This window comes from Gossypium arboreum, chromosome 4 (genome assembly GCF_025698485.1).
Source record: "Gossypium arboreum isolate Shixiya-1 chromosome 4, ASM2569848v2, whole genome shotgun sequence".
Classification (NCBI taxonomy): Eukaryota; Viridiplantae; Streptophyta; class Magnoliopsida; order Malvales; family Malvaceae; genus Gossypium; species Gossypium arboreum.
Genome location: NC_069073.1, coordinates 5,940,017 through 5,961,055, shown reverse-complemented (window position 1 = coordinate 5,961,055; position 21,039 = coordinate 5,940,017). Strand labels below are relative to the sequence as shown.

General features: G+C 32.0%; 2 protein-coding genes across 2 annotated transcripts; one reads left to right on the top strand and one right to left on the bottom strand.

Moving 5' to 3' along the window:
• Nucleotides 1–2,486: 2,486 nt before the first annotated feature.
• On the top strand, nucleotides 2,487–9,190 carry LOC108457977 (ABC transporter B family member 27-like). Its single transcript, XM_017757202.2, has 17 exons — nucleotides 2,487–2,787; nucleotides 3,584–3,658; nucleotides 3,756–3,791; nucleotides 3,881–3,955; nucleotides 4,764–4,888; nucleotides 5,562–5,661; nucleotides 5,845–6,016; nucleotides 6,101–6,219; nucleotides 6,312–6,422; nucleotides 6,523–6,667; nucleotides 6,859–6,991; nucleotides 7,155–7,230; nucleotides 7,483–7,548; nucleotides 7,641–7,748; nucleotides 8,196–8,303; nucleotides 8,414–8,611; nucleotides 8,699–9,190. The coding sequence occupies exons 1-17, from the start codon at nucleotides 2,704–2,706 to the stop codon at nucleotides 8,900–8,902; spliced, it is 1,935 nt and encodes a 644-aa protein (XP_017612691.1). The 5' UTR covers nucleotides 2,487–2,703; the 3' UTR covers nucleotides 8,903–9,190.
• A 4,007-nt stretch (nucleotides 9,191–13,197) lies between these two features.
• On the bottom strand, nucleotides 13,198–16,341 carry LOC108457767 (uncharacterized). Its single transcript, XM_017756894.2, has 10 exons — nucleotides 16,114–16,341; nucleotides 15,896–16,025; nucleotides 15,050–15,188; nucleotides 14,752–14,964; nucleotides 14,513–14,651; nucleotides 14,137–14,287; nucleotides 13,939–14,048; nucleotides 13,763–13,860; nucleotides 13,589–13,658; nucleotides 13,198–13,471 (listed from the first exon to the last, which is right to left on the bottom strand). Exons 1-10 carry the CDS (start codon nucleotides 16,204–16,206, stop codon nucleotides 13,382–13,384), a joined length of 1,233 nt encoding a protein of 410 aa, XP_017612383.1. The 5' UTR covers nucleotides 16,207–16,341; the 3' UTR covers nucleotides 13,198–13,381.
• Between the last annotated feature and the right edge of the window lie 4,698 nt (nucleotides 16,342–21,039).

Here is a 21,039-nt window from a genome sequence, read left to right as displayed (position 1 = left end):
AGTGTTAATAGTTGGACCTAAAATTTGAAATCTAAAAATAGAGAGACTAAATTTCTTGAAAGAAAATAAAAGGATTAAATTCCAAATTTGAAAATAATATAAGGACCTATGGCATATTTTAACCTTTTAAAAACATTAGGTCTAATTAATGGAGTGTTTGCAATATTGGGAAAATGCATAATGATTTTTTTAGCCCTCCAATTTATGAAAAAAGTTATTTTATCTCTCCATTTAATTTTTTGCCTCTTTTAGCCCTTAAAATTGTATTTTTTTGTCAAATCACCTCAAAATGAATGGAAAAGTTAACATTTGTTAATTTTGTTGGTGTGGCATGCATGTGGATTGCCACCTAGATGAAACATTAATATTTGATGGAAAAATTAATGTTTATTAATTTTTCGGTTATGGAAATGTTAATATTTTTTTATAATTTTAATAATTTTAATTATTTTTAGTTTTTAAAATAGTTTTATAATTTTTTGAAAATTTAAATTAAAAATTAAATATTGACATGGCATTCACGTGTTTGCAATGTCAATAAAATTAAAAAAACGATAACTTTTCCATTAAAAAACATAAATTTAAGAGCTAAAAAAATTGAAATGACTTTTTTAATAAAATTGGTGGGTTAAATAAATCATTATACTTTATAAAAAAAAAGGAAAACATAAGACTTTTTTCATATTTGAATAGCTTCATACACAAAAGTTAAAGTTTTGGTTTTAGAAAAATTTGCCAAAATTTTTCCAAAATTTATTTAAGACAAAATTTCCTAAAATTTGATTTGGATATGGCTTGTGATTTGGTTGACATAATTAAGAGAAAGTAAAGCTTTTGAAAAAACTGAAGAAAATTAATATCAAACTTATGCCATTAATGTTTAATGTGAAGGAAATTTGATTTCAAATATATTTTTTAAGAATTAACTTTAGTATTTGTTTTTAAGTGAAGATGATGATGTTTTTATTTATGTAAATTCAGTATTTATTTTTTTAATTAATCAAATATTGTTGAGGTCTAATTATTTATTTTTAAATTTAATTTAATTTGATTTTTGTTTATTTAATTTTTCACATAATCTTATATTATACATGTGAAATAGGTTATTTGGAAAAAAGATTCACATGTCGAATTTTCATTAGCTATCTTAGCATTCACTAACAGTATAAACTTTAGGTATCATAATAATATATGACTGATAGTTCATGTACCACATTGAACATTTTTAAAATATAAGTACCATATTAAACATTTCATAAAAATATAAACACCAAATATGACATTATTCCTATTTTTTTACCAAACTAAGGGCACATAATTAAAAATTGAAATTAATTGACTCTTTTAACCTGTCCGCTAACCTATGAAACATATAATCCATATGTGACTTCTGTCCCTCCAAGAAACAACAAAGATATTAATTAATAAATATTTTATTTACAAAATATTTCTGGCACAAATAGATTTATTTTAAAATTATAATTATAATATTTATGTATTTTTATATTCATAATACAAGGAGAATTTGTGTGGTTTGTTCTTTTTAACATAATGTCTAGAATTAGGCATAACTCTTCTCAACCCGCAAATAGTAAGATAATACATTTCAGTGCACTTGAATCTACATTTTCTTGTATTGACAACAATGTTTAAGCCAATCGAGCTAAGACTTAATTGGCAAAAAATACACAATTTTAAACTAACATAAACCTCTCTTTTATTTTTTATTCTCTTGTCATTCTAATTTGGAAAGATTGATTTTTATGCATTAGATGAAAAATGATCATCTCTTATATTTTCTTTTCTCTCATTTTTCTTCCCAGCCAAACACACTTAAAAATTTATTTTCCTTCCACTTGTGATTCCCTCCGCCATCCTTCTATTTTTTACACCCAAACAAGTACACCCTGAAGGTTTAACCAAACAAAATAATAAAATTATGATTTAATTTTTCAAATAAATTACAAATTAATATCATAAAACTATGTCTTATATAAAATAAAATAATAATTCGATTTAAGTTATCTGAACAAAAATTTTGAGTTCAGCCCTATTCAAGACATTACTCTAATTTTCACACGATACCAAATGCATACACGATTCATTGCCAACAACATAAAACAATAGCTTTTTAAGTTTTTGTCACCCGAAAAACCTAAGAACAACATAAAACAATAACTTTTTAAGTTTTTGTCACCCGAAAAACCTAAGGTTTTGTTATTATCATCTTCCCTCTCAATTTGTAATCTATACTTGATTAAGTGTGACGAATTAATCAAGTACCAATTCAATTGAGGAAAAGATAATATACCATTTCTTTTAAATAATTATTAATATTATTGCCATCATTCTACTATATAAATTTTAAATAAAATAATTAAAATTAATATCCAAAAATTGAACATATATTTGCAAACTAAGTGATTAGCTTAATGATAAAATTACTTGGGATTCAAGTTAATCGGCATGAAATCTAGAATTCAATTCCCATAATTGGTAGTAAAAAAACCTGCCGTGGAAAATTTTGCAAATAATAGAATATTTTTTAATAAATCAATAAACAAAGACGTTGGAAAGTTGACACTAACAGAACGAATGCTGTGGACCAAATAAAAATCCCAAGTTCTTTTATAATTGCTCAAAATCTTATAAAAAGAAGTCCGATTTCCCATTTCCGGTGTTTTTGTTGTGGTGAGTGTTTTGATGGGGAAGAAACATAGCTTAGATGAGACTTCAAACTCCATTTCTAGTTCTGGAAGTGAAAGAGCACCTCTTTTGAACAAGGAGGTTGGTTTTCTTCTTTCTTTTTATAATTTAATTTGATTAAATTTTCTGGGATTCTTTTATTGGTGATTCTCCTTCACAATAAAAGAATGTTTGTTTCTGTTTTTATGGGTATCTGTAGCCTGCAACCTGCAAAGGGTAGTACTTGAATTTATATGATCGTTTTTGTGTCTTTTTGTTTTCTCCATCAAGTAGGTTTATTTGATTTTTGAGATATGTTAGCCCCAATTTTTCATTTAAATATATATATATATAGATATAGCTATGAAAATATTATGCTCCAAATATATGAAAAAAAAACTTAAAAGGAATCAAGCATATCATGTCGAGCCTGACTCCGATTAGTTTTATTTTTTTAATGGTCTATGACATCAAATTCTTTAGTTAGATTAGGCTTAAGTAAGTGATTATTTGGTTTTCTTCTTCACTCAGCTCTGTAGATTTTAGTTATCTTATGCAGATTTCAAAAGAATTTTTGATAGAATTTAGAGGACCAGCTTTTCTTATCTTAGTATTCATTTTAGTTAATGAAAGTGAAACATTGAGAGGAAAAAGAATGAATAGCATAAAAATGGAAAATAGAAATTGAGATTATTTCACTGAACCAAGAAAGATACCTAACATAAGGTACAATCTGTTCTCTTTTTCTAATTTAATTTTTGAGGTGCTTAAAAGAAAAAGAAATGCTGAAACAACATTAGAAGAAGACTATTTAAAGCATATTTTTATTTTGCAATTTAATATAAGAAATTCACACAAACACTGGTTTAGTGGAAACAATTCACTTTATTTTGTGCAGGCAAATAAGCAAACAAATGGGCAACAAGCAGCTGAAAGTCCTCTGTCAGACCTTGAGCAAGGCAATGCAGAAGAGGTGATATTTGAAGCTATTTTCCTACATTTTTATTTCCCAATTAGCAAATTTTTTGGGGGGACTTAAGGATTTTTGGTCTTCCTTTTGAAATTTTCAGGCAGTCAATGTTGGATTTTGGAGAGTATTTGCACTGGTTAGTGATGGATTGTTTCCCATCATTTCTAAGCATGGAGTTCTAACATCAATGTGCATTGAAATGCTTTTTTTCCCTTCAATTTTCAGGCAAAGCCAGATGCTGGGAAGATATTTGTTGCCACCTTTGCATTATTGATAGCATCCACTACAAATCTCTTGATTGTATGTTGTTTCTAATCAAACTTTAGTCTCATAATGCCCCAAATCTTCTTTGTTGTTCTTAAAATTCCTTTATTTACCTTTTACTTTGATCATGATCCATGATTATTTGAGATGAAAAATGAGTACAAACTCATTGCTGTTAACCACAAAGCACATTTTAGGAATAGGATTGGCTCATCATTGACTGTTTATGCTTAAAAAAAGGTCATTTGATCATTGACTGTTTATGCTTAAAAAAAGGTCATTTGTCCAGTTCCCTTTGTTTTGAGTGTTGTGTTTCCATGGCCCTTCATTTGTATTTCCATCATCCAGAATAGCTCTAATTCTACTGTAGAAATAAACCCAAATTAGAATTAAAACTACAAAATGCAAAAATTCATCATGATGTATGTATGTAAGCTCTTAACAGTTTCCCCCTTAAAACAGCTCACCTTTGATGGTAACCCATTTTTTGGAGATTGTCACATCTTTATGTTCAGTGTCTTCTTTTACATGGCATAGAATACTGTGAAATATTGTTGCCTTCTAAAGAGTGAAAGAAATGTAACATCGTGCAAGATTATGAATTGCTCCTTCAAACATACTGTATTTTTTAATTTTTTTCTCTGTTTGGCACAATAGTATGCAAGCAAAAATTGTAACATCAAAGGAATTCTTTCACTTCAAACTCTATTTTCCAGTAAGCTGGAAACGTTCATATGAAACCATTTAGAAATCAAGAGCAGAAGTTAACTGTGAAATAAGGTTTTATCCTGCCCTTACTCTTGTTTCCTCATTTTTGCATTATGTCAAATTGCTTTTATTGCAGCCTAAATATGGTGGAATGATCATAGACATTGTTTCAAGAGATATAAGGACACCTGAACAGCAATCAGAGGCCCTGGAAGCTGTCAAGAATACTGTAACATACATTGTGCTGATCGTTGTAATAGGGTATTCCTTTTCCTTTTGTGATTTTCAGGTTCTAGTGTTCTACTAGTTATGGTTTTATTCATAGTTGTCTATTTTAACAATTGGGCATCCATTGATATATGAGATAGTTAAGGTTTATCTGGCTTTCGACTTTTCTTAAGTTGGAAAGAAACAATCCTTTTTCTTGTAGCATTTCATATGCTCCTTCATTTTTGAGAGAGATAGATAATGAGTGTTCCCTTACATCATTGTGAGATTTTGATGTTTCCATGAGACCAGCTTATCCGTTGAAATGCTTCAAGAAAAAAATACATCTCAGGTTCTAGTCATAGATTATCTTAAAAACAGCATTATCTTGGCTTGTCTTCATGTTTTTCGCTTAATATCTTGAATTTATTGATCTTATAGCAGAGTTTCTGCTAAAATGTCAATTAGTTTTTGTATTTCAAGAAGGTTTGAAGATTTGCAAAAACATATACTGAACCTGAAAATATTGTCTTAAGAATCAGATTCTATAATAAACTTCTATGATGATGTAATTTAGTTGAAGACTAGTTCCTTTTTAGGAATTTTCATATCTCTATTTCCTTAGTCTATTGCATCCATATTCATGCATCAACTTTATAAACTATATTACTTGATCTTTTGACTTCAAAAGTTTGACACTATAGTTATTTTTCTCTCATCCATTTAGGTCTGTGTCCACAGCACTTCGGTCATGGCTCTTTTCTTCTGCCAGTGAAAGGGTTGTAGCTCGCCTTAGGCGAGACTTATTCAGTCATCTTATTCATCAGGTCAGGCCAATTAGAGCAGCTACTAGTTATATGATATTGCCAGTTAATGATTACCCAGCTTTAAGAATTAAGATTGATGGTTCATGTAACCAATGATTTGATAGTTATTCTGCTCATAGCTTGAATCAGCCTTCTCTTGAAGCTTGATTTTCAGCAAAACTGATCCTAAAATAGTTCCAACAGGAAATAGCCTTCTTTGATGTTACTCGAACAGGGGAACTCCTCAGCAGGCTATCTGAGGACACCCAGATTATAAAAAATGCAGCAACAACTAATCTTTCAGAGGCACTCCGGAATCTAACAACCGCCTCTATTGGTGTTGCCTTCATGTTTTCTTCATCTTGGAAATTAACGTGTATGTGATTTTTTTTGTTCATTTTTTTTATTGATTCCTCTATCAGATAAGCAGAGTGCTCATGGTAGTTTTTATTCCTGTTAGTGCTATCATTGGCTATAGTACCGGTTATTTCTGTTGCTATACGAAGACTCGGACGCTATCTCAAGGAACTTTCACACAAAACACAAGCAGCAGCTGCAGTAGCATCCTCAATTGCTGAGGTTTATATAAATATTTCTGATTTCTACTATCACACTAACGTTATTATTGATTATTTGATAGTATATCCTTCATGAGATACTTTAATGTTTAGGAATCTTTTGGAGCCATTCGAACAGTTAGATCATTTGCTCAAGAAGGTTTTGCAATATCGAATTACACCGAAAAAGTTGACGAGACACTGCAGCTCGGACTAAAACAAGCTGTGAGTTTCAGGATGCTAAAGCTTGCTCTCTCTCTATCTTCCTGTCACGCGTGTGTTTGGAAGCTAAACTTTGCATAACTTGTATTGTTTTCTTCAACAGAAACTAGTTGGTCTATTCTTTGGAGGAGTAAATGCTGCATTCACATTTTCTGTTATGGCCGTAGTGTTCTATGGTGCCTACTTGACAATAACAGGATCTATGACTGTGGGTTCTCTCACATCCTTCATCCTCTATAGCCTCACAGGTACTTCCTCAATGTTCAAGTTTTGCTTAGTTTCTGCTCATTTATGATGGTTAAATAATTTCATCTCATGATTGCTGATATGTGGTAACAACATTCCAAGCTTAACCAATCCGGGAAGTTATAAATCTACCACCTTCATTGGCAGAATTTTGCCACCAAAATTTTTATATAGTATCTCTCTCCGCCTGCAGTTGGATCTGCAGTCTCCTCTTTGTCCGGGTTATATTCAACTGCCATGAAAGCTGCAGGCGCAAGTAGGAGGGTTTTCCAGCTCTTAGATCGCGTGTCAAGCATGCCGAAATCCGGGGACAAGTGTCCAGAAGGGTAAGTCATATTACAATATACTTTTAAAAGTCCAACAGTTTTAAGGCAGTAACTAGATAGTTTTCCTAACATTGAAAATCAAAAGCATAAACTTACCTCATAATACCATTTTTGTCAAGACATTGATTGCTTATAGTCCATGATGTTGTATTCTCAATGGCAGAAATCCCGATGGAGATGTAGAATTGAAAGATGTGTGGTTTGCTTATCCTTCTCGACCAAGTGATATGATACTAAAGGTAATGATTTCCTTGTTATACCATGGTGATGGATTTGGTTTAGTCGGCCTGCCCTTTTAGGACTTGCAACATGATAAAATTGAAGAAGATCACAGTAAAACAAGGTTAAAATTGAAGTACATAGATTGGCATTGCTCTGGTCAACGAATTCTGATAGAGAAAGAACATTTGTTATTTAGGAGATTAATTTAGGTCATGGTTTTACAATTCTCAAACTTCGTGATTTGAAACAGATTACTGTTTGAATTGCAGGGAATAACATTGAAACTAAAACCTGGTTCGAAAGTTGCCCTTGTTGGACCAAGTGGTGGTGGAAAAGTAACATCATCCCTTTCCCCATTACTGTTTTTCCAGTTTTCTCTGTTGGAGTATTTTAATAGTTGATGTCCCAAATTTCTTATCTGTTGCAGACCACGATTGCAAACTTAATTGAGAGATTTTACGATCCTTTGAAGGGAGAGATTTTGTTAAATGGAGTTCCTTTAGTGGAAATATCTCATGAATATCTTCACAAAAAGGTAGTCCTCGCTTTTCTGAATTCTCTTGATATCTGCATAGCTTTCATAAAACCTGTAGTCAAGTTCACAACAGGAAACAGATTACCATGGTGTCATTCCAATAGCAACATTATTCGAACCCACCAGTTTGCCACCTCTAATTTAGGCCATCCTTTTAATACAACAGTAGTGCATTTATTTATCTGCTTTGTTTACAGTTTCTCACTTGGCACACAGCTTTTGTCATTTCAAACTAGATTGGAATGAATATATGGTTTAAGCTTTATATCGGCCATTGAGTGGAAATGTGTAAACAGCTATTTAAATTGTATAATTTCACCCTTCTGTATTCATGTTCTAGATACAATAATCGCATTAAATTATCTATGGCTTTCACAAATACTTGATCATTTTGATGCCCCGAGATTTCTTTAACACCCTTATTCTTCTTGCCTTTCTGGAATGCAGGTAAGTATAGTCAGCCAGGAACCTATTCTTTTCAATTGTTCTATAGAGGAGAACATCGCTTACGGGTTCAGTGGAAAATCAAGCAGTTCAGAAATAGAATCTGTAGCTGTGAGTTCTGATCATGTTCTAACTTCTTCCTCTTTGACCAATATCTATAAGCCATCTTCTTGGATTTTGGTTTGTGTATGCATGTATGCTGATAAACTACAATGTTGCAGAAAATGGCTAATGCTCATGAATTCATAGATAAATTTCCGGAAAAGTATAAAACAGTCGTTGGAGAACGTGGTTTGAGGCTCTCAGGAGGCCAGAAGCAAAGAATAGCAATTGCGAGAGCACTATTGATGAATCCAAAAGTATTGCTGTTGGATGAAGCCACAAGTGCACTGGATGCCGAAAGCGAATACCTTGTCCAGGTGAGACTGAAGTTGCTCCATTTATCTGTTTATCAAATCATGCCCTCTATCCAAATAAAATCCTTACTTTTTTCTTGCACCATATAGGACGCCATGGATTCATTGATGAGGGGTAGGACTGTTCTAGTCATAGCACACAGGCTATCAACAGTCCAAAGTGCTGACACTGTAGCCGTCATATCCAATGGAGAGATAGCCGAAAGTGGCACACATGAAGATCTTCTCCGTGAGGATGGTATCTACACAGCTCTTGTTAGGAGGCAACTACAAGGACCAACCACCAAAATATAGTTCCAAAATGGTAAACAAGGTCCATATACTTGTTCTGCTCACCATATATTATATACTTGGCATTGTCAGAAAACATAAATATATTTTTACATATATTATAGTTCCCTTGCTGACATTATAAGACTACTCGTAGGATACTTCTGAAATGAAATATCCCATTTATGAGATATGGTATGTTGAAAGAAAGAGTCATTGTTAGATTTAGGGGACATGAATGTCAGAATTCTGCAGAATACATGCTAAACAAAGTAGTTTCATATATCACAGTGCTGAATTCCCTGAAACAAATTATTGCAAAGTAGTGGAATCTTCTCAACCGGAAAACTTGCATCACCTTAACTGAGACTTAAGTGGCTTAAAGTGCACGGTGGTGAGCAGCATGTTAACCATGTGGTTAAAGAGAAATTGTTAAATTGCACTAAAATACCCCCTAATCTTTTTCCGACATCGGAACAGGATTACGGAGCATTACCAATCACTACAGATTAAATACGAATAATACAAGAATATTTATTATACAGTTCAGTAATTTGTTTTATTGACCTTTTAATGGACCCTCGAGGCCCAAAGAAGAAGTTAGAAACAAATCAGGACCCGATTAGAAGCTTATAAAATTTTTCGTAAAATTTCCAAAATTTTTCTTATGAATAGTACCCACACGCCCGTGTGGTTTAGGAGACACGCCCGTGTGTCTCCATGATACGCCCGTGTTGACTAACCGTGTGGCTCACATGGCCAGGACACACCTGTGTCCTTTACCCGTGTAACTCTCTGACTTATTGCTTATAACAAATTAGTTTCACACGGCAAGATACACGCCCGTGTGCTTAGCCCGTGTGGATTTATTTTCAATTCGAATCTAAAGCAGTTTTCACACGGCCAGTGCATATGCCCGTGTGCTGTGGCCGTGTGCCTCACATGGCTGAGACACACGCCCGTGTCCCTGCTCGTGTGGCTATTCCTGGCCATTCTGTTTACAAAATTTAAAATGCAGGGGACACACGGCCTAATCACCAACCCATGTATAAGCCGTGTGTCTCACACTGTCTGATCACACGCCTGTGTGTCAAGCTGTGTGGACTCAAAATGAGTCTTTCAATTCAAGTTTGCCAACCCTGCAAACCTTGAATAACAAGCAACTTAAAATCCAATCTTTTAATCAATCCAAAACATGATTAATTGCATCTAAAACATATCAAAACTGTCATTATAACAATCTAACTCATGGATGTTCATAGATATCTAACATAAATTTTCTAAACAATTTATTTAAATACCATTCAAATCAATTCAAATTAAACCATGAAAATGACCATATTATAAGACATATATTTATGTATATAGATCAACCAATATGATCTTATACACCATTAATATTCACATCTCAAAATGACTTCAAAAGACAACCTAGGTATTTGCCATTTTCAAAAGAGAAAATATATCACCACGTATTTGAGTTCGGGACCGGCTTGAATGCTGAGTCGTTAGTCACTTTCGTACCTAACCTGCGCACGAAAACAAACAGTACGCTAATTATGCACTTAGTGGTATTTCTATAAACCAACACTTAAATCAATTATTAACTCAAATGCATTTAAACTATAAGATTTCAATTTCATAACAATAACTATATTCACAACTCCTTCTCAAGGAAATATTCAATTCAATTTAATATTAATCAATAACAATTAGTTATTTAGTATGGTAGTATAGTCATTCAGTTATTTAGTACAGTAGTTTACCCCTATTGACATAATTCAGACCTGGACGGTTACACGGATCCAACCAAACACACCAGTACGGCACTTAGTGCCTCATCGGTTTTGCCGAAGTAAACAATAACAATACAGTACTTAATACCTCATCGGATTAAACCGAAGTAACAGTAACAGTACGACACTTATAGTGCCTCATCGACTCGAGGTCAAAGTATCCCTAAACACACCCAATCCTATGGCATGCCAACTATATCCGACTTAGCCCGATACTGTCAATAGAGTATTCAATTCACTATCAATTTTCAGATAACAGTCAATTCACACTTCGATTCAATATTCACAACTTATTTCGATCCAATACAAAAATTGCAATTCTTACCTCTATCTCTCTTACCATATACATTAAATAATAAAAGCAACAATTAATTATTAGGTTCGGTTTATAGAAATATAAACCGTAATTCTCGGATTACTATTCATCAACCTTCTCGTTTCCTTTCTTTGTCGATGTCTCCGGTACTACATTAGCTACGGAAATTAAACAATTTACACTATTAATACAACATTAATTCATAATAAATAATTGCTTTAATTTCAATTTGATCCTAATTAACTCTTTTACTTTTATCACTCAATTTATACTTCATTTCTATTCAATTTCCTATCATATTCACCCTAACCATCAAATATCCATGGTAAAACTCTACTCTTAAGTTTCTTTCAATTTAGTCCCTCTAACATAAAACTTATAGCGTCTTTTACAATTTAATCCCTTAATCAATTCTAACTTGATATTCATTCAATTAAATCCCTAATTCAACAATTTGTTCAACATGAACCATGCTTAAAAACCTATAAATCTCCAAAACCTCAACTTTATTTCAACAAAACTTTGTTTTAAAGCTTCTAAAACATCAAAATTATAAGAAAATGGACTAAATTAACTTACAAAATTAAGCTTTAAACCCTAAAACCTAAATTTTCCATTTTCTTTTTCTTTTCTTCTTTCTTCCTCCCTTTTCGTTTCTTTCTCTGTTCCTTTTCTTATTTTGTTTCTTTATTTTCTTTTATTTATTTTATGTTTTATTATTTTATATTATTATATTAATATACTATTATATTATATACTTAAATACTAAGTATAAATATATGTATATTATACATACACATGGGATTATATTTTCCACACATTTGTCACTATTTTCCTTATGGATTATTTACTAATTTAGTTGTTCAAATTTTCTTAATTCAATTATTCAACTTTTACACTATATTCAATCTAATCTTTATACTAAATTAATCTCAATTCAAGCTAATTCACTTAACCAAAATCTAATTAACCACTCAACTATCATTCATAAATATTTCTAATAAATATTTACGAACCCGATTTACGAAAATAGTAATCCAGAAACACAATTTTCGATACCCATAAATTTCGGGTCATTACATGCACCCAACACTTATAAAAAAAGTACAATTATATTCCAATAATTGGAACTGTTTACAATTGGGACTAATCTTAGTTATTGTCAAGTGAAATATTCAAATGTTTTAAATGTGAAAAATTGTCAGATTTCGTTTGGGATATTTGGATGCAAAATTTTGTTAATCATTATTTATTGGTTATAGTTATAAATGGGTTTATATTAAGCTATTAAAATTTTATAATATGAAATTTCTTGTAAATTCTGTGTTACTTGCTTTTGCTATTTTAGTATGTGAAGAATGAAAAGGATATTTACTATTTTTGGCTTTGGATTTTTCTTTCTTTGTGGACAACTTCCCTGAAATGCACCCCATTAGTTCTTGTATCTTGTGATTGAAGCAAAGCAAAGCAATTGGAGTTGTATTTTCTATACAAATAAAAACTTGTAATATTTGAAGGTCAATCTTTAAAAATTTCCAAACCATGAGCGACGCGGCTAGCAAGGATCCATCACTCCACGTAATATATTGATGAACCCTACATACTTGTAAACTAAGTCCAGTGTATTATTGTTACTGTAGGTCATCTTCCATCTCCTCTAGTTGCAGCAATCACAAGGACTGTTTCCACTTTTAGTTTTAAATGAAATATCTAATGTTTCAAAACAATCGTATCCCACGTTTATATTTGAATATGAATCATGACTTTTAGAGACCCTCTATCGCATATGCACCCTAATAATAACTTGACCTGGGTACAGACAGGGAGTGTATGTACTGAACCACATTCATTATAATGTGAAAGAATAAGAACAGAAAAGGTTATATCAGAGTCGTTGACATGTTCTCCAATGGAAGCAAGATGTTGATTTTATGGTCAAAATTGGCTCCGTCAAGTAATTAAACAAAGCTTCAGTCCACTTCCGATCTTAAAACCTATGCTGGAACACATCATCTTACCTCTCCTCTCAACTTTTGACACGATAACACATTGGCTGCTTTTATCCACAAATTGATCATTGTATTGCTTGAAGCTTTGCTGTAATTGTTTTATGCCTCCATATTTATATTGTATGTATATAAAAGTTGATACATGTCTTAAACTCTAAAACCATCCGGAATCAAAGCAAAAAATAGTAGAAATCCATCTTTAGATAAAATTTTGCATAGCTAGACTTGAGAACAAGATAGAATCAAGAAATGCACTGTCAAAATTTCCAATTCATTAGGATTTCAAAACCATGGGAACACTAAAAACAGTAGAAATTTAAACCTGATCTATTTTCTTGGATAAACAACGCCTTCCAAACATAAATAGTTATAAATAATAGCTCTACCGAATTGCCATCCCTTGCATAGCTTGTGAGCCTTCTTCCACAGCCTTGTTAGCTTGGATGGTGCTGATGAGGCTAGCAACATTACCCTGGTAAAGTAATTACACACAATGTTAAATCAAATGAAAGAACAAACTCTTTTCTCACAGGTTGAATACATTAACAACGTTAAATTCATTGGGCCTCAATTGGGTTAACTCCCTTACCCTCCATGTTGCTAGTTTCAACCGAAGAGAATGCCACTGATGCTGTCCAAAAATGCGCTCAGTACAGCGGCTGCATGTTAAACAAAGGGAGTTTTTAATTTACTTCTGAAGGGAATCTTCTAGATTAATTTATTGGGAAAAAAACCAATGAAAGAGAGAGAACTAACAGCTTACCTTACAATCACAACCTGGTTCATCTGATCCATTTTACAGTCGATTAACTTAGCAGTTATAGCCTTAACAATCCACAATTCCACCTCATCATCGTTGATCTGCAAAGAGAAATACATCAATGAACAACCTAAATCGTGCAGCAGATGTGGTAAACAGGCAGAGCTAAGCAAGTTCACCCTAAGAGTATCCTTGATGAGGGCATATGGAATTTGTCCAGATTCATTAGAGCCAAGATCAACCAATGACATCAACCTCATCTTTGTTATACAATCTTCGTGAACAAGACCTAAGCCATGGAGAGCAATAATATTGAAATATAATACTTTAGCTCATGTAATAGCCCACATCATAAATAAATGAAAACAAAGCATTACCATAGCTTTTCATTAAGGTAGAATTTGCAGCCTGAAATTCCAGGTAGGCATCTAATCGCTGAGTCAAAAAGATCTTCAGAAGCTGATAAACCAGTGCATATTTAGCATCCTTCTCCAATTGCCCTACAGCAGGCATATCTAATAGATCACACTGCCAAAAGAAAGGAACAAATTAACCCATGGGTAACAAGTAACAAACACTTAAAATACCTGAAATGCAGGGATGCCGAAAAAAGATTAAAAGCTAGAATGAAGGGAAAAAGTGGCAGTGTTTGAAGGAGCAAGAAAATGGCATGAATAAAATAAGCTTAAAATGCCAAAAAGAAATGTATATATAAATCAGCTAGGATGTGCAACATTAGTAAGATTAAGATACCCGAAACGTGTCAGGTGCCTTCACAAATTCTATGACAGCACGAACAGCTTCCTCCTTGGCTTCACCAATTACATATGAGTCCTCACCAGAGAAAGTTTCCAAATACTTGGTCAAGAATTTGAAAGAATCCTTTCCCGAGCTGAATTTGAAATATGTAAGAGTGCACCCAATATAAAAAAAGACTTATAATCAGACATACGCAAGGGCATCTAGATTAATGCTTTGGGGTTCGTATATACCTTTTGTTTTCTTTCAGTACATTTGCAATGGTAAGAAAGAGGTTCCTTTGATCCTTGACCCCAATATTCCACTCCTTCAAGAAACTATCTATCTTCTTGAAAGATGGTACAATATGATCAATAACTTTCCCATTCAGTGCTAAATTTAAGGCTTGCATGTACACAAAGAACCGGCTATCTGGGCCTTCCAACAAATTGTAGAGATTGAACAAGCTGGAAAGAGAAAAATAAGAAACATGAGAGAGAAACATATTGAAAATTCTATAAGCTAGATGCATGGATCATCATTGAACATTACATCTTTAAACGCATTGCAGGCTTATCATTTGGTTGTTGACTGATTTTTGTAGATATGAGCTTTGCCATCTCAAGTTCATCATCTGGATTTTCGAGCTTTGAGGCTAGATTGCAGATAACAGTGAAGATACATTCGAGATCTGAAGAAATATAATAAAAGAAATTAGTTATTTGTTAAACTAGAACTTTAATGCAATTTTATGAATTATCAATCACAGCATTGCAGAAATCATACAACTAAGTCCACAGTATCCTCAGAGAATGTTAGTAGTATCAGCTCAATTCATTTTCAATTTTCCATTGCAACTCAAATGGAAAAATTCTAAAAGGTAAAACAAGGAAATCCTAAACAACATTCAATCTGTCTTATCTAAACTAATTACACAAATTTATTCATAGGGACTAAAAGGCACCTTGAAGAACAAAATCTCATCTAAAAGATAAAACAAGGGAATTTTAAACAACATCACAATGTAAGCTAAAATGTAAACAACCTCCCCCCCTTCCCCAAGGGGCAGAAAAAAAAAAGTAATATCCTAATTGATTAAATGTGAAAAAATGACTCAAACTTTAAATCCCAATCACACATATGTTTCCATTGTAAACTAAAATCAAGCATTCCGCCTTCCAAAAAGTTCAATCTTTGATTTGTAGATTCTTCAAAATATTGTTTGTTTCTATATCCAAACACGTTTTTAGCAAAAGCGACAACAAATCAGTACCTACCAAAGTCCTTTGCCAATTAATTAGTTCGAAAATTAAAATTCAAAAACTCCATGGCGTGGAATGAATAAGAAAAGTAGAACTATCTCAATTCATAAATCTCCCAAAACTATACAAATAATACCTTTATCAGAGACCTTGGGAAAGACCAACTCAGCAGAAGTAAGCATTAAAGAAGCCAAATCCAACCATCTTCCCATCACCATACACTCTTGCGCTTCCATACAAAGACTCGTCACTTGCGGTTCCGCAACCTTTTTCACCATAATTAAACAAAAAAAAAATGAAAAACTGAAATTTCCGATTGCATATTAGAGTTTCGGAAAGATAAATTGAGCTCACCTCAGGACCGGCATCAGCCCAAGAGAGGTCGGCCGTGAATCGGACTACGGGAAGGACGGGATCTTCTTCGGAGGTGGGAACGACGGTCGTCATTGTCGTTTTAAAGCTCCCTGCAAAACCCTAGCTTCGATTTGGTTGAAGCAGCCGAGCAGAGAGAGGAGGAAAAAAATAGTGGAAACCCTAGCTGTTTTAATAGATTTGTAGTTTTTTAACCTTCTATTATTGATGGGTATTACCGTCTATTAGCTCCTTTTTTACATTAATTGAATTAAATTTGATTTTTATCCGACAATAACTCTATAATTTCATAATTTATATGAAAGACTAACAAAAGTATAATTATTTATTTTAACATTAGCTTTCTAATGTCACATCAAATATTAATTAGTTTTATAAGGTTATTCCTTGTATTTTTCGACTTGTTTTTTTCTAATTAAACTCTATTTTTACTATTTCATCTCTGATTATTATAGTTTATTTCAATATTATTTGATCTATAAATTTAACCTATAATCACACTCTTTTCTACTTAGAAAGAAAACACATTATATATTTAAATATTAATTTTACAAATTTTAGTGAATTTTGTATTTATATTTTGAGGATTTTATTTTAGATTTCGGATTTAGTTTTATCTCTATCGTTTATACTTTTTTTTGTTGTTTTAGTAAAATTATCTTTGTCTATAATTTTTATCCTCTTCGAAAGATTTTTCAAATAAAATATTTGTGTTATTCTCAACAATTTTTTTAAATCATGTATTTTTAATTATTGTAATTAATAAAATTTACAAAATTTTAAAACAACCTCTCAAACTAAGGTGAAAAGACCACATTACCTTAGTAGAAATAAAACACAAAATTAAAGTGCAATTTTCGAAGTTAGGCCATATTAGGCAAATTCATATTTTGTTATTTTCCAGCTCGTCCTCGTTCCACTGCCTTTCAAGTCAAAATTTTCACCCTTTAAAAAGCTTATTAAATAAAAAAAAACATCTAAAGAGCAATAAAAGTAATTAAAAAGTAATAAAAATAAATAAATATTCATTCTATAAAAACTCATTGTAAATTCACCTAAAAAAACTCAAAACTAGCTAAAAATTATTCCGAAACAAATGCAAACATGAGCAAATTAAGGCAAAAAATATGTAATAAATATTCGCTCATCGTACTCCCACACTCACATTTTTACTTATCTCTAAGTAAAACACTAAAATACAATAAAAAAAACATAGAAATCCTAAGATACTTGCATAACTCATAGGCAATATTTCAAATGAGTGAAAAGAAAGCAACTTAACATTATCATGAATATAAGTTGTTGAATATGTCTAAAAAGAACTTCTATGCATGCGTGTGCCAAATATTTGTTTGCATACTCATTTATACATTTAAAAAATAACAAATAAAATGAATTATTGTAAGTTCATTATCCATTGCTTCTCCTTTAAATTGGTTCCAATTATGCATTAATGTTACTAAGGTTTTTAGAAGCTTATAATGGGGCTTAGGCAACAATGGCTTAACCTAAACTCAAGTTACTTAATGATTGAAAATTGAGCATATTCTCTACTCCACTTTTTGAGTGCCCCTTTTTTCACCACCACTCGAGAATAAAAGCATTTACAAACGAAGCAAAAACAACAAAAGATATAACAATAAAGCTTAATATCACTTTTCTTTTCAATTTTTCAATTTTTCTCAAGTGCTTTTTAAATTCTTTTTCTTTCCAAAATTTTCTTCCGATTTTTTTCGTTTGTTTTTTTAGATTTTCCATAATGAAGAACACAAAAAGTTATATTCTCTCTCACCAATTCTTCTGCCATGATCTATTTATCTAACCCTAGCATTCTTTTATTGAGTGGTCACTAATCCATTTTTTTTGGGGGTCTCGCTTAGAATCTATTTCGATTCTTCATTTTAATCTAGTTGTTGAGAAAATCACAAAAAGTGTTTCCTTGTTCTGGGATCTTTTATCTTTGACTTAAATAATTGGGTTTAGACATTACTTTGATGATATTTAATCATTTCAAAAATGCCAGTAGCTTGCCCTTTTTTTTCTCTCTTTCTTTTTTCGATCAAAGAATCACATGAACCATTAAGTCTTACATGATACACTTTTGATCGAAAGAATGTAACCAATTCCAAAAATTTCTTTGAATCAGATGAAAATACATTAATCAAATTATAAAGTATTAGGTTAAAAGCCCGAAAAGTACTTGTAATTGGACTCGATATAGGAGAGGCCCAAAAGCCCCTCATGTTAAAAGGGGTTGTAACATTCCGAAATAGGGCCTAAACGGAACAGTGGTTGCGAAACCACAAATTCAGGGTAAAAAAAAAATATTTTATTATTATTTTGAGGTTCATGGTATGATTACATGATTGTGTGAAAATTTCGTGATAAAATTCTATGCATAAAGTGCTTAAATTGAGGTTAGGGACTAAATCGAATAATTTGCAAAACTTGCATTCTAGAAGTTTTTAGTATGAAATTATTTTGGAATATTAATTAGGAGATCTTAAATGGTAATTTGACCAATTTTAAGTTCATGGACAAAATTAGGACATGGAAGGAATTTTTGAAAGTTTAGTAAGGAGGGGCATTTTGGTCATTTGGTTATTAACATTAATAAAAAGGTAAAAAAGATGATAAAATTGTATCATCTTCTTCAAGTTACCAGCAGAACCTTACCTCTCTCCATAGCTGGGGTTTCTTCAACTTTCAAGCTTCATAGTAAGTGATTCCAAGCCCCGTTTTTAATGATCTTTACGTTTTGAAGTCCCTAGCTCGATAAAGCTTATGCTAGCAATAATTTAAGTTAGGAATCAAATTTGGAAAAATACCCATAGGTGAAATTTGTGTATTTTGATGTTTTATGATGGAATATGAGGTTTTAAATTATGTTAGACAACTTGTGCTACTTGGTTTTAAGTGAAAACGAGTAAAAAGGCTTAATCGGTAAAAATACCTAATAGTCATAAGTACATGTTAGTGTGTGAATTTGATGTTGCCATAGAAGGAAAAATGATCATCATGTCATAAAACATAAGAAAATAGGATGAAGTTTAATTTACGAGCCTTGGGGCAAAAGTGCAAATATGTGAAAGTTTAGGGCAAAATGTAATTTTTCCAAAGTTTGAGTAAAGGGTTGTTTTGATAAATGTTGGTATTAAATAAGCTAAATTTGCTATTATAGATCAAGAAGAGCGAAATTCGAGAGTAGATCGGGAAAAGAAAAGTAAAGGACTAAATTGTAAAGTTTAGTCACATTTTGTATCGAGGTAAGTTTACAGTAAATAAATGCAATATTATTTTATTTTACATTATTATTGTCAATTTCAGCATTTATATATTTATGTTATAAAAATATTTAAAGTCGAATTTAAGGTGAAGTGACAGAGGAAAAGTGTTAGAAAGCCGGTTGAACCCTAGGAATGTTAGGATATTAGGGTTGACAGAGACGAACGAAATGAGCCATGTAAGTCCATATTAGAAATATGGCTTTGGAGACAGATTGAGCCATGTAAGTCCATATTATATATGGCATTGGAGACAGGAATAATTCATGTAAGTCCATGTCAAAGACATGGCATTGGTAGGATATTGATGAGACAGAACGACCCTAGTATCCTTAGTATTCCGAGTGGTTCAACGGGTCAGGATACTGAGTTAAATTACAGTGAATTAACAGCAAAGGAAAAGTAGATTATACTTATGAAAAGGAAAGGTCGTAAGAAAGAAGGTAAGGGAATAAAGAAGAAGATAGAAATTGAGAAGTAAAGAAATTTATGATGTTAGATGATATTATGCATAATTATCCATTATGTTGAATGTTGTGATTTATTTGCTTGTAAGCTTACTAAGCCTAGTGCTTAATCTCTTTATTTTCTTCTTCTTATAGTACTTATCTAGCCACTCGGGATCGAAGGAAACGTCGGAGGCCGATCACACTATCAAAGAAATAACTCGGTATAATTAGACGTTTTGTTTTGTGTATGGCATGTATAGAAACTTAGCCACTTTTGGTATAATATGAACAATGAATGATGTGTAAATACTTGCTAGTGATTAGCTAATAAAATGGCCGATGATATGCATGTTTATTAATATGTATGATTGAATGGTGATTATCACATGAAAATTATGAAAATGTGAAAGTAACCTAAAACAGATTCAAGTAACAGCAATGACGTAACTTTGAAAAATCACTAAAAATTGTATAAACATATTTTGAAGATGAATAATATATTAAATTAAAGCTTATTATGTCTATTTTCTTATGAAATAAGAAAAATAGGTAAAGGTATTATATTTCATGATATATCTGAGTTTTAGTGAAACAGGTCAGAGCGATTTCTGGAACCCTGTTTCAACTTTGGAAATTCACCATAAATTGTACAAAACTAATTAGAAGGTATAATTTATATGGTTATAATCCTTGTTGAGTCTAGTTTTAAGAGAAATAAACGACTTAGTGATATGAATTTTGTACAGGAAGAAACATGGTTCGTAGTAACAAGAGGTTAGTGCAGTCGAGTTTTGAAACAGGGAAACTTTAACTAATAAACTGTACTAATTGGCCAAGTCAAAATCTATGAAAAAATTAGTAGATAGATATATGAGTCTAGTTTCAGGAAAAATTTACGGATCTTAATTTCGAGTTTCGAACTCAAGATATGAATTTTTAGGCGACTCTGACGCAGAATGGCAGCACATTCGAAATGCTTAAATAAACAATTTAAACCTATTTAAGGGATAGAATAAGTTTAGTAATGCCTCGTGCTCGATTCTGGCAACAGTCTCGGGTAAGGAGTGTTACATTTATTGGTATCAGAGCAGGTTTAGTCGGTTCTCGGAACAGTTAGTGTGAGAAAAAGTCTAGCTATACATGCCATACTTGTATTTTGATAGTGTGACGACTCT